Raw genomic sequence first — 12306 nt, forward strand, 5'->3', positions numbered from 1 at the left:
CTTATTTCCCTGCTCCACCATCCACCAGGATACCCATCCACTTCTACCCCCTCCCTTCACATCTATCTCCCTATGACCAGCCCTCCATCTAATAACTTATATATGAAGTTCCATGGCTTCTGTGATTCCAAACACATCAGCTGATGGTAGATGGTCATAATACTGTGGAGGTACATTAATTTTAATGAGAGTAGTTTCAGGAAGGCTTCAAAGAAGAGGAGAAACATCAAGATCCAAGAGGCAGAAACAAGATCCATAATATAACACATCATATGCAAAACAGGCAGGAAATGAGGGTAAGCAATAAGCTGAAGAAATTTGTTGTTGTTCTTGTTATTGTTGTTGCTGTTAGGTGCCATTTAGTCAAGTATAACTCATTGTAAGCCTGTGGACAAAGATCTGAACCTTCCCTATCTTGCACCATCCTCACAGTCTCTGATGTGCTCTGGCCTATTGTTGTGGTCACTGGGTCTTCCTCTCTGTCTGTGACCCTCCAGCTTTCCCAGCATGGTATCTTTTTCCAAGGACTAGCCCCTCCTGATAACATCCCTAAAATACATGAGATGAAATTTCACCACCTTAGTTGCACTTCCCTCCAAGACCAACTTGTTTTTTTGTTTGGGGGGGTCGATGGGATATTCAGTACTCTTCTCCAGCACAGCAATGCAAAGGTGTTAATTTTTCTGTCATCCTTATTCATTGTCCAACTTACAGAAGGATAGAAAGTAATGGAAAAGACCCTGGCCTTAATCAGGTGCACCCTAGTCTTTAAACTGATATTATCACATTTTAGCATCTTAGAGAGGTCCTTGACAGCAGATTTTCCCAATCCAGTAAATCTTATGCTGAAGATTTTTGGAGTTTTTGATGATGTAATCTATATAGAAGGCTGTAGTCTTTAATCTTCATTGGCAAGTGTTTCAAGTCCTCTTCAGTTTCAATAAGCAAGGTTGTATCGTCTGCTTAATACAGATTGTTGTTGAGTCTTCCTCCAACTCTAATGCCACATTTTTCGTCATATATACTTGTACTCATGTGACATGTTTGAAGAAAGAGACATACTAGTTTTTTTTTTCTTTTTTTTAATTTTTTTTTGAGACCTACTAGTTTTAGCACTAATTTTAATTACTAAAGAAGTACAAAAGTTGTATGTTATTGAACACTCTAAAATTTGATGTCCAACAAAAGAGTAAGTTACAAATACAGTACAGTAAAAATATTTTCAAGGACAAATACTGCATAGTGCCACTGTTGTAAAACGGGACGGACTTCGAGGTTGGGGGGAAACTGAAAAAGAGGGGATAAAAACAACTATGAGATATCATCTCACCCCAGACAGAATAGCAAAATTCAACAGAATAGTAAGCAACAAATGGTGGCGAGGTTGTGGAGAAACTGGAACCCTTGTTCACTGTTGGTGGGAGTGTAAAATGGTGCAACCACTGTGGAAAGTGGTATGGCACTTTCTCAAAAAGTTGCAAATATTCAGCACCACGGGGGGAAAAAAGTTGCAAATAAAGATACCATTTGACCCAACAATTCCACTACTGGGAATATACCCCAAAGAGACCATAACTGACATCCAAGCAGATATATGCACACCCATGTTTATTGCAGCTTTGATCACAATAGCAAGGAGTTGGAAGCAACTTAGTGCCCATCAGCAAACGAATTGATAGAGAAGCTGTGGTATATTCACACAATGGAATACTATGCTGCTTTGAAAAACAAGGAACTCATGCAATATTATTCAAAATGGGTGACCCTGGAAGCCATTATGCTGAGTGAAGTATCTCAGTCACAAAAGGACAAATACTGCATGGTACCACTGTTGTAAAACAGGACTGACCTCGGGGTTGGGGAGAGACTGAGAAAGATGGATTCAGTAATGTATACTGCATTGAAACAGATGAGGGAGAAAACTGTTTAAAAGGGATATGTGATTAGGTATTTTTGTCATGACAGGAGTCTAGAGCAAAGGCTACGTGGTGGAGTGGACCTGGGGGAGGGTTTGTAAAACAATGAAAGAATTTGTCTTTAACTTTTCCAAGAGGGTAGTGTACTAGGGAGGAGGGTTGTGAGGGGGGGAAAGTGCAACAATGAATCAATGGAAATCCAAAGTCTCTGTAAATTTTTCCTTAAATTAATAGTAAATTTAAATAAAACAAAAAAAAAAGGAAAAGGGGATAAATTATGTATACGGCACTGAAACAGATGAGGGAGTGAACTGATTAAAAGCGATATATGATTAGTTATTATTGTCATGACAGGAGTGCAGAATGAAGGCTGCAAAGTGGAGTGGACTGAGGGGGTGGGGAATTGTAAAAAGTTTTTCTTTTCAAAGAGAAGAGCAAACTGGATGGGGGGTTGGGGGTGGGCAGGGAGAAAAATCCAACAGTGAATGAATGGAAATCCAAAGGCTCTGTAAGTGTTCATTAAAATGAATAATAAAATTTCAAAAAAATTAGTGGCAAAAAGAATTTAAAATAAAATTTAAAAAAATTTCAAAATTGTTCTACAATGTAATCATTATAGGATTACACTAAGCAGGTTGGTGAGATGCCTATACAGCATCCGTTATTACTATACATTAAAAATTACTTATTCTTAGGGGAGCTCTGGTGGCCTAGTGGCAACAAGCTGCACTGCAATCCCAGAGGAACACGGTTCGAATCCACCAGATGCTCTGCCGGAGAAGGAGGCGCAATATCCTCCTGTACCAGTCAGATCTGATTTGACGGTACACGCACACAAAATAATAAAAAATTAAAAAAAAAATTTTTTTAAAAAAAATTACTTATTCTTGTTGTTATGTGCCATTGAGTCACTTGCAACTCATAGTGACCCTATGCACTAGAGTTCTGAACCCTACTCTATCCTGAGCCAATATCAGTGTCTCTGACACACCTACCCTTATTATCCCCGGTATTATGTCAGTCCATCTCATCCAGGGTCAGCCCTTCCAAGCATGATAGCCTTTTCCACGGATACATGACCAAAGTCTCTGAGATGGAGTCTCAAAATGTTTGCCTCCAAGGAGCAGCCTGGCTTCCCCATTTCTATGATGAACCTGTTTGTTCTCCTAGCAGTCCATTGTATTTTCAGTACTCTTCTCCAGCACAATAACTCAAAGACACCAATTCTTTCATCCCTAGTTATTGTCCAGCACTCTTATGTATAGCAAGTAATTGCAAAGACTGTGGCCTGGATCAGGCACACCTTAGTCTCTAGACCAACATCCTTGCTCTTCAGCACTCTGGAGAGGTCCCTGACAGCAGATTTCCCTAATTCAAGTCATCTTTTGATTTATTTTAAATAAAATTTTAAGTATGATTTTAACGAATGTTTACAGAGAAGTTAGATTTTCATTCATTCATTACTTCTGGTGCCAAGAATGTTGATTGTGGAGCCAAGCAAGCCAATCTCTTCATCCTCTATCATAATGCTGCCAATTGACCCAGTGGTGAGAATCTTTGTTTGCTTCATGTTGAGCTTCAGTTTGTATTGTAGACTACAGTCCTTGACTGTCTGCAGCAAATGCTTCAAGCTCTCCTCAGTTTCAGCAAGTAAAATTATGTCATCTGTATTACAGTTCGCTGATGAGTGCTTGCCTAGGACAAATACTTTGAGTCACTGCTTAGCTACCCATAGTATCAACTGTGTATGCAGTTCTTCTGAGAAACAAAATAGCATTTGCATTAAGTCCATTTTATTGTAATGTCTACCATTTTTTTTCCTATAGTATACTGCTATCAGAGACCTCTCCAGAGGACTGGTGCGCCTGATCCAGGCCATGGTCTTTACAATCACTTGCTATGCATTAGAGAGCTGGACAAGGAGAACTGATGCCTTTAAGCTGTGACATTGAAGAATATTGAATATACCATGGGCTGCTAAGAGAACAGACAAGTTTGTCTTGGAGAGGGTTAAACCAGGCTGTTCCTTGGAGGCAAGGATTCTGAAGCTCCAGCTGACATATTTGGACATGTTGCGAGTAGGGACCAGTCCGTGGAGAGGGACGTCATGCTTAGGAGGGTGGAGGGACAGTGCAGGAGAGGAAGACCCTCGATGAGATGGATTGAGTCAGTGACTGGGTTAATGGGGATAGTTGTGTTGGAGACAATGAGATTAGCACAGGATAGAGCAGGGTTTAGGGCTGTTGTACATGGGGTCGTAATGAGTCACAGGCAACTCAACGGCACAAAATGACAACAACAAGCTTATTAGGAAATTATCTTCACAGTTGTTTATATCTGTTGTCTGATCATCTTTGTGTTTCCTTATTTCATTTTTTAAACAATCTATAGTTAATCCTTCATTAAGTCTTGTAATTTCTGTGTTTGCTTATTTTTTTTAAGCTTCTAGTTCTCAAAATTCTATTTCATGCTTATAATCTCCTAATGTAAGCTAATGAAATGTTGTTACTATCTTTGCTATGTTGTTGTTGTTAAGTGCCATCGAGTCGCAGGCGACTCATAGCGACCCTATGAAGGAGAGTCCTTGACACTTGGGTGTCTCTCATCCTCTCTCCAGGTTCATAGGTTTTCCGGAGGCAAGCTATTAACGGAAGTGGATGCCACTCCTCCTTCCAAGCTTGTTTTAATCGGGGAGCTCCATCCCACTCTCTGTCTGCATTGGGTAACCAGCCATTAATGCATTTGTTACACATCAGTGTCCCAGTGTTCAATGGCATTAAGTTTTTAAATTTCATTTGACTGCCTGACTTCTTTCACAGGCATTGTTTGTGGATCCAAATAAAATTAAATCCTTTACAACTTCACATTTCTACCCCAGTTATGATAATGTTACTTAGTGGTCCAGCGCTAGTGGGGAGTTTTGCTTTGAGATTTTAATTCATACTTTGCTATAGGGTCTTGAAATATCAATTCATCATAAAATTCTGACACCATTATCTTTTTTCCCCCAGCATTGCATTGATGTCTGATTAAAACAGCTTTAATAAATGGCACAGGGTTACATGTCTTTCATTGGAGTTAATTAAAAAAATTATCATTATTTTAAATTTGAGAGTTCTGTTGGCATAGTTCATAGCTAATCACACCGCTAACAGACCATTAGTTACATGTTGCTGGTGGTGGTATTTTTGTTATGTGCTGTTGAATCACCTGCAACTCATAATGACCCTATATCTACAACAGCCCCAAGCCCTGCACTATCCTGTGCCAATCTTACTGTCTCTGACACAACTACCCCCATGACTGTAGTCACTGAGTCAATCCATCTCATCGAGGGTCTTCCTCTTCTGTGCTGTCCCTCCATCCTCCTAAGCATGATGTCCCTTCTCCAAGGAGTAGCCTGGTCTCACCCTCCCTATGACAAACTTATTTGTTCTTCTAGCAGTCCATGGTATATTCAGTACTCTTCTCCAGCACCACAGCTCAAAGGCATCAGTTCCTCTGTATCCCTAGTCCTTATATAGCTTTCTGATACATAGCAAGTAATTGCAAAACTATGGCCTAATCAGGCACACCTTAGTCTCTAGATTGACATCGTTGCTCTTCAGTACCTTGGAGAGGTCTCTGACAGCTGACTTTCTCAGTGCAATTCAACTTTTCATTTTCTGGTGGCTGGTACCAAGAGTGTTGATTGTGGAGCCAAGCAAATAAAGCTGTTAACAATCTCAATCTCTTCACCATCTATCATGATGCTGCCAGTCAGCCCAGTGGTGAGAATCTTTGTTTTTTTGATGTTGAGCCTCAATCCATATTGAAGGCTGCAGTCCTTGACCTTCTGCAGCAAGTGCTTCAGGTCCTCCTCAGTTTCAGCAAGCAGGGTTGTGTCATCTACATTATGCAGATTGTTGATGAATCTTCCACCAATCCTGATGCCACACTTCTCCTCATACAGCCCAGCCTCCCGGATAATCTGTTGTGCATATAAAAGGTATGGAGCTAGGACACATCCCTGGCATACACCCTTCTTAATTTTGAATCATGTAGTGTTTCCTTGCTCTGTTCTGATGACTGCCTCCAGATCCAAGTATAGGTTTTACATTAGCTTGATCAAGTGTTCTAGGATTGCCTTTCTTCTCAGAGTCAGCCACAGTTTGTTGTGATCTGCACAGTCAAATGCCTTTGCATAGTCAATGAAACACATTCCTCTGGTACTCCCTGCTTTCATCGAAGATCCATCTAACATTAGCTACAGTATCCCTAGTACGGACTTCTTCTAAACCCAGCTTGCACTTTTGACAATTCTCTGTTGATGTGCTGTTCCAGTCATTTTTTTATAATCTTCAGCAGAATCTTGCTTGTATGTGAAATCAATGATATTGTTCTATAGTTTCCATACTTGTTGGATCACCCTTCTTTGGAATGGGAACAAATATAGATAGATCTCTTCCAGTCAGTTGGCCAAGTGGTTGACCTCCAGGTTTCTTGACACAACTTGGTGAGCACATCTAGGGTAGCATCTGTTCGTTGAAATACGTCAGTTGATATAGAATCAACTCCTAGGGCCTTATTTTTTGCCAATTCCTTCAAAGCAGCTTGAACATTTTCCTTCATCACCATAGGTTCTTGCTTATATATTGTTTTATGAAATTCTTCTGTGCCCGCCAATTCATTTTGGTACAATGTCTCTATATACTCTTTCCATCTTCTTTAGTACTTCCTGGATCATTTAATATTCTGCCAAAGCATCTTTACATATAACAACTCTAGGTTTGAATTTGTTCTTCAGTTCCTTGAGCTTAAGAAATGCTGAGCGAGTTCAGCCCTTTTGATTTTCTGACTCCAGCTCCTTGCACATTTCATCATATTTTACTTTGTCTTCCTGCGCTGCCTTTTGAAATCTTCTGTTCAGCTCTTTATTATCTTGAATTCTTCCCTTTGCTTTGGCTTCTAAGATCTCTAGTGCAATATTCAGAGTCTCTTCTGACATCCATTTTGGTCTTCCTCCTCTGTCTTTGTATTGACCTTTTGCACTCTTCTGGATGATATTCTTGATATCCTCCCACAACTCGTCTCTAGTCTTCGCTCATTGGTGTTCAAGGCCTCAAACTTGTTCCTGAGATGGTTCTGAAATTCAGGTGGGATAGACTCAAGGTCATATTTTGATTCCTGTGGATCTTATTTAATTTTCCTTAGCTTCAGCTTGAACTTGCACATGAGTAATTAGTGGTCTGTTCTACAGTCAGCACCTGGCCAAGTTTTCACAGCTGATAGTGAGCTTCTCCAGCAGTTCTTTTCACTGATGTAATCAGTCTGATTCCTGTGCATACCATCAGGTGAAATTCATGTATATAACCTGCATTTATGTTTCTTAGAAAATGTATTTGTAGTGAATAAGTCATTGATTGTGCAAAATTCAATCATTCTATCTCCAGCTTCATTTCTGTCACTGAATCCATGTTTTCCAACTACTAATCCTTTTTCTCTGTTCCCAACTTTTGCATTCCAGTCACCTATTATTATTAATGCATCTTGATTGCATGTTCGATCTATCTCTGACTGTAGAAGAGTCCAGAATAATTGCTGCATAGTAAAGTGGACTGACTTGGGGAGGGGCGTGTTGTATAATAATGAAAGCATTTTTTTTCTTGTCAAAGAAAACAGGGAGGAGTGGGCAGAGAGGAAAATGTACATGAATGAATAGAAAAATGAATGACTAGAAATCCAAGTTCTCTACAATCTTTCATTAAAATCTCAATAAAAAAGAATATAAATCAAATATATGTCATAATAAAACTTCTGTAACACTTTTAAAAAAATGAAGTTGTTCAAATAGAATAAGGGGAGACTTTATGGTTTAAAATCAAGAAAGGTGTGAGTTAGGGTTGTATTCTTTCTCCATGCCTAGTCAATCTGTACACTAAGCAGATAATTTGAGAAAATAGACTAAATGAAAAAAATGTGGCATCCGGAGCAGAGGAAGACTCATCAACAAGTCTTTGTTAAGCAGATGACAACCTTAACTACTGACAGTGAAGAGGACTTGAAACACTTGCTGAAGAAGATTGAAGACCACAGCCTTCAATGTGGGTTATGTCTCAACATCATGAAAGCAGAAATTCTCACCACTGGATCAAATGGCAGCATCATGATAGGTGCAGAAGACATTGAAATTGTCTAGGATTTAATTTTGCTTAATCTACAGTTAACACACATGGTTCTAGCAGTTAAGAAATTGAAAGATGTATTTAAATACTGAAGTGAACCTAGCCCAAACCATGAGGTTTTCAGTTGCTTCCTATGCTTTTGAATGGGCCCAAAAATAATGAAGATCAAAGAATAATTGACACCTTTGATTGTGGTATAGAAGGAGAATATTGAATATCCTGTGGACCACCAAAATACGTCTTGGAGGAAGTGCACCCAGGGTTCTTTAGAGGCAAGGATGGGCAAAGTTTCATCTCACATACTTTGGAGATGTTGTCAGGATGTGACAATTAGGAGGAAATATTATACTTAGAAAAGTAGGGTCAGCAAAAATGAAGAAGACCCTCAATGAGATGAATTGACCCAGTGACTAAAAGGATAGATTTGAGCCTGACAGATCATGAGTATGGCACAAGACAGCACACGGTTGCAATCTTTTGTTCATAGGGTCATATGAATTGTAGTTGACTCAGGGACACCTAAAAGGAAGAATGACAGAATAGTTCTGTTTGTTCCAAAGTAATTCCAAGAGTTCCAGAAAGGAATGCAATTTCTTGGTGAGTGTAGACCTTTTAACTGCAAAGTTAAACAAAACTTCTGAAATTCTAGAAGAGATCCATCATCTTCAGCTTTCTAGCATGTATTTGCATTCCCTTATAATATGCTCTGAAGGGAGGTCTGGTTGGGTAGTACATAGCACATTCCAATACCTGAGGATGGAATCCATACAGGAGGATGGACAATGTCCTCTTGTTGCAGTTTACAACCTCAGAAGTCCGGTGGAGGTTTGCTGTGAGTTGAAACTGACAGGAAGACAGTGAGTATGGATATATCCTCTTGACATAAATATACAGTGTATTTTCCAAACCCACTGCATTGAGTTAATTCCAACTCACAATAACCCTTTAGCACAGAGTAGAACTGATCTTAGAGTTTCCAAGGCTGTAAATCTTTATGGAAGAAGAGTGCTTCCTCTTCCTTTTTTGAAGCAATTGGTGGAATTGAACCATCAACCTTTTGGTTATCATCCAAATTATTTAATCACTATGACATGACACAACCTTGTTTATAGAAAGCTAAGAGAACTTGAAATACTTGCTACAAAAGATCAAAGACTACAGCCTTCAATATGGGTTACATCTCAAAATCAAGAAAATAATCCTCACCACTGACCCAATAAGCAATATTATAATAGATGAAGAGGGAAAGAGATTTCAGTGATTTCATCTTGCTTGGATCCACAGTATACATCCTTGGTATCAGTAGGCAAGAAATCAACAGACATATTGCAGTGGGAAAGTCTGCTATCAGGTATCTCTCCAAAGAGGTGGGAAACAAATTTAAAGATTAAGGTGCACCTGATCCAAACCATGGTCTTTCCATTACTTGCTGTGCATTTGAAAGTTGAAAAATTAATAAGGATGACAGAAGAATCAATACCTTTGAGTTGTAGTGTTGGAGAATAGTGCTTAATGACCCATGAGCTATCAAAAGGACAAACAAGTATGTCTTGAAAAAGGTGCACTCAGCATTCACCTGAAAGCAAGGTTAGTGAAACTTTGTCTCACATACTTAGGGCATGTTTTAGGAGGAACCATTTCTTAATAAAGGGCATAATGTTTGGAAAGGTTACGAAGTAGGGGAAGACCCTGAACGAGACACTGAAGGCACAGGATTGGGCAAGATTCAGATCCATTTTTCATAGGGTTGCTATGAATTGTAGTCAATGCTAGTTGACAAAATATGACCTACTGTATCTATAGGGAGCTTTGGTGGCCTAGTGGTAAGAGACTGCACTGCTGTCCCAAAGGCATGCAGTTCTAATCCACCACCTGCTCACAGGAGAAGGATGGGCAATCTCTTCACATGTGATTACCAGCCTCTGAAAACCCACTGGAGGGGTTTTCATTGGGTTGGTTCCGACTCAGTGGTACAGCAACAACAGTGCCACCGAGACTCATGTATTTATAATATGTTGTGTGCTGTTGAGTTGGAACTGACTCATAACTAACCCATCAGTGGATTTTCAGAGGCAGTAAATGGCTCAGGAGGAGATTCCCCATCTTTCTCCCATGGAGCAGCTGGTAGATTTGAACTATGTGCCTTTGGGTTGGGAGTGCAGCTCCTTAGCATTAGGCCACCAGCGCTCCCTGTACACACATAATTGTGTGTGTGTATGTATATCATATATACATTGTATTTTGGTAAAAGTTTACAAAGAAAAGTAGGTTTCTTTTAAACAGATATACTGTTCAGTAACATAGTTTATATTTTTCATAATGTGTCAGTGTTTACATTATTTACATTATATTTGTTCTATTTCAATTAACCTAGTTTTCCTGCCCACCTCCTCATGCTTTAGGATAAATATTGACTGTTTAGTCTTACATAGGTTGAATTTCTTTTCTTAAAATAGTACAATACTTAGAGGCGATAATTCGAAAATGTTACTTAGCTGAAAGGTGATCAAAGGGGTAGTTTCAGTTCACTTTAAAAGTTAATGCAGTTTAAAATTTTATTCTCAGGGGTTTCTCTAGACTGAATCAGTCTAGTAAGTCTGGCCATTTTTTAAGCATTTTAATTTTGTGGTATATTTTTTTCTTTCACTCTTACATGTTTTTCATATGATGCACCATTCTCAGAGTCCAACATATAACTAACTGTAGGGCGGGACTTTTGTAAGGTACCTCACACCCTGTATAGGATTATGTAGAATCTCTCTTCTAAACCCTGTATGTTTTTACTCTGCAGTGGATTTGGTTGGTGGCTACAACATTGGCACCATCAACCATGAGAGCCGTGTGGATTGGCTGGAACTTAACGAGACTGGACACAAGCTCCTCTTCAGAGACCGGAAACTTCGTGTGAGTAGAGTTATTAGAGTCTCAGTCATTCGCTGGTGCATAGAGGGTGTGTTCCAAAAGCCACTACTAGAGATCATAAGGACATACTTTCTTGGAGCTAAGGCATTAGCATAGGTAAGTTACAGAAGAATCAGCATCAGCTCTATACTTTTGATATGTTACCCTTGAATTTGCACATTGTTTGTTTGGTACTAGAGTAAAAAAGGAAGATTAGAAGTGAGTTTCTTTCTTATTGTTCATAAGTTTGTGCACTCTTGAAGCCTCAACCTCTTGTATTCCTCCTCCATATATTTACTTATGCTTACTGCTCCACACCCCAGCGACACTGCTCTGCTACCACTGAAGCTGCCTTAAGGACAGGGCTTCTTCCTCCCAGCATTAGGCAGTGCTCCTTATATATAGTAGGGTATCACCAAAGAGTTAATCATCTAGGGCAAAGAGATAAGTTGGTGATTTTTTTTTTCATTTCGTTGAAAACCACATCAGACATTTCACTATTTTTCTCCATGGATTGACACAGTAACTAAGGTAATGAGGGCAGGTGTGCCAGAGGCAGTGAGATTGGCTCAGGATAATGCAGGCTTCAGAGCAATTGTGCAGAGGGTCTCTGTGAGTTGCAGATGACTCAACTGCACATAACAACGGCAATGTCCTGTACTTTTGTGGTCCAGGCTGGTCCCTTTGGCCCAGAGTCATTCTAAGAGTGAAAATCTGGCCTGCAGCTCATTTAAAATTCCTAATCTATGTTCTTTGGGTTCTCTCTTAATTGACCAGAGGACATGCCAACTCAACATATACTTCAAGAGTGTCCACTTTGAATACACCTTGACAGATTAGCTCACCACAATTCACCAGTAAGAATGTGGTTTAAATCAGAAGACAACCTCCAATATCTCCTAATGGTGTTCCCTGCTGCTTCTTTCTTCAGTTGCACCTATATGATATTGAAAGCTGCTCCAAGACAATGATCCTCAACTTCTGCTCCTACGTGCAGTGGGTCCCAGGAAGTGATGTGCTTGTGGCCCAGAACCGAAACCACCTCTGTGTGTGGTACAACATTGAGGCGCCTGAGAGAGTCACCATGTCTTCTATCAGGGTATATTGATATCAGGGGACCTCAGATAGGGTGTCAGGCTGTCTAAACTAGACCCCTGCATAGGCTCAAAAGGTTGCTGGGTTTTCCCGGCTCACCAGCCATAATTTCCTCGATGGAGTTGACCGGTGACTTAGACCTCCACTTCCATACTAGACTGTCTCTAGAACCATTCTTGCTCAGATTGCTAACATTACATTAGACCTTTGGAGTACAAGTCTTAGTTATA

At 39.8% G+C, this 12306-nt stretch overlaps 1 protein-coding gene across 1 annotated transcript in view; it reads left to right on the plus strand.

Moving 5' to 3' along the window:
- The window catches only part of IFT172 (intraflagellar transport 172 homolog (Chlamydomonas)), a 73554-nt gene that overhangs the window by 32072 nt on the left and 29176 nt on the right, over positions 1–12306 (plus strand). Inside the window, exons 15-16 of the mRNA XM_006880580.1 lie at positions 10872–10984; positions 11913–12080. Coding sequence (XP_006880642.1) covers positions 10872–10984; positions 11913–12080 — 281 coding nt within the window. The remainder of the gene's footprint in view (positions 1–10871; positions 10985–11912; positions 12081–12306) is intronic.

This window comes from Elephantulus edwardii, unplaced genomic scaffold (genome assembly GCF_000299155.1).
Source record: "Elephantulus edwardii isolate Elephantulus edwardi_28Jun2011 unplaced genomic scaffold, EleEdw1.0 scaffold00009, whole genome shotgun sequence".
Classification (NCBI taxonomy): Eukaryota; Metazoa; Chordata; class Mammalia; order Macroscelidea; family Macroscelididae; genus Elephantulus; species Elephantulus edwardii.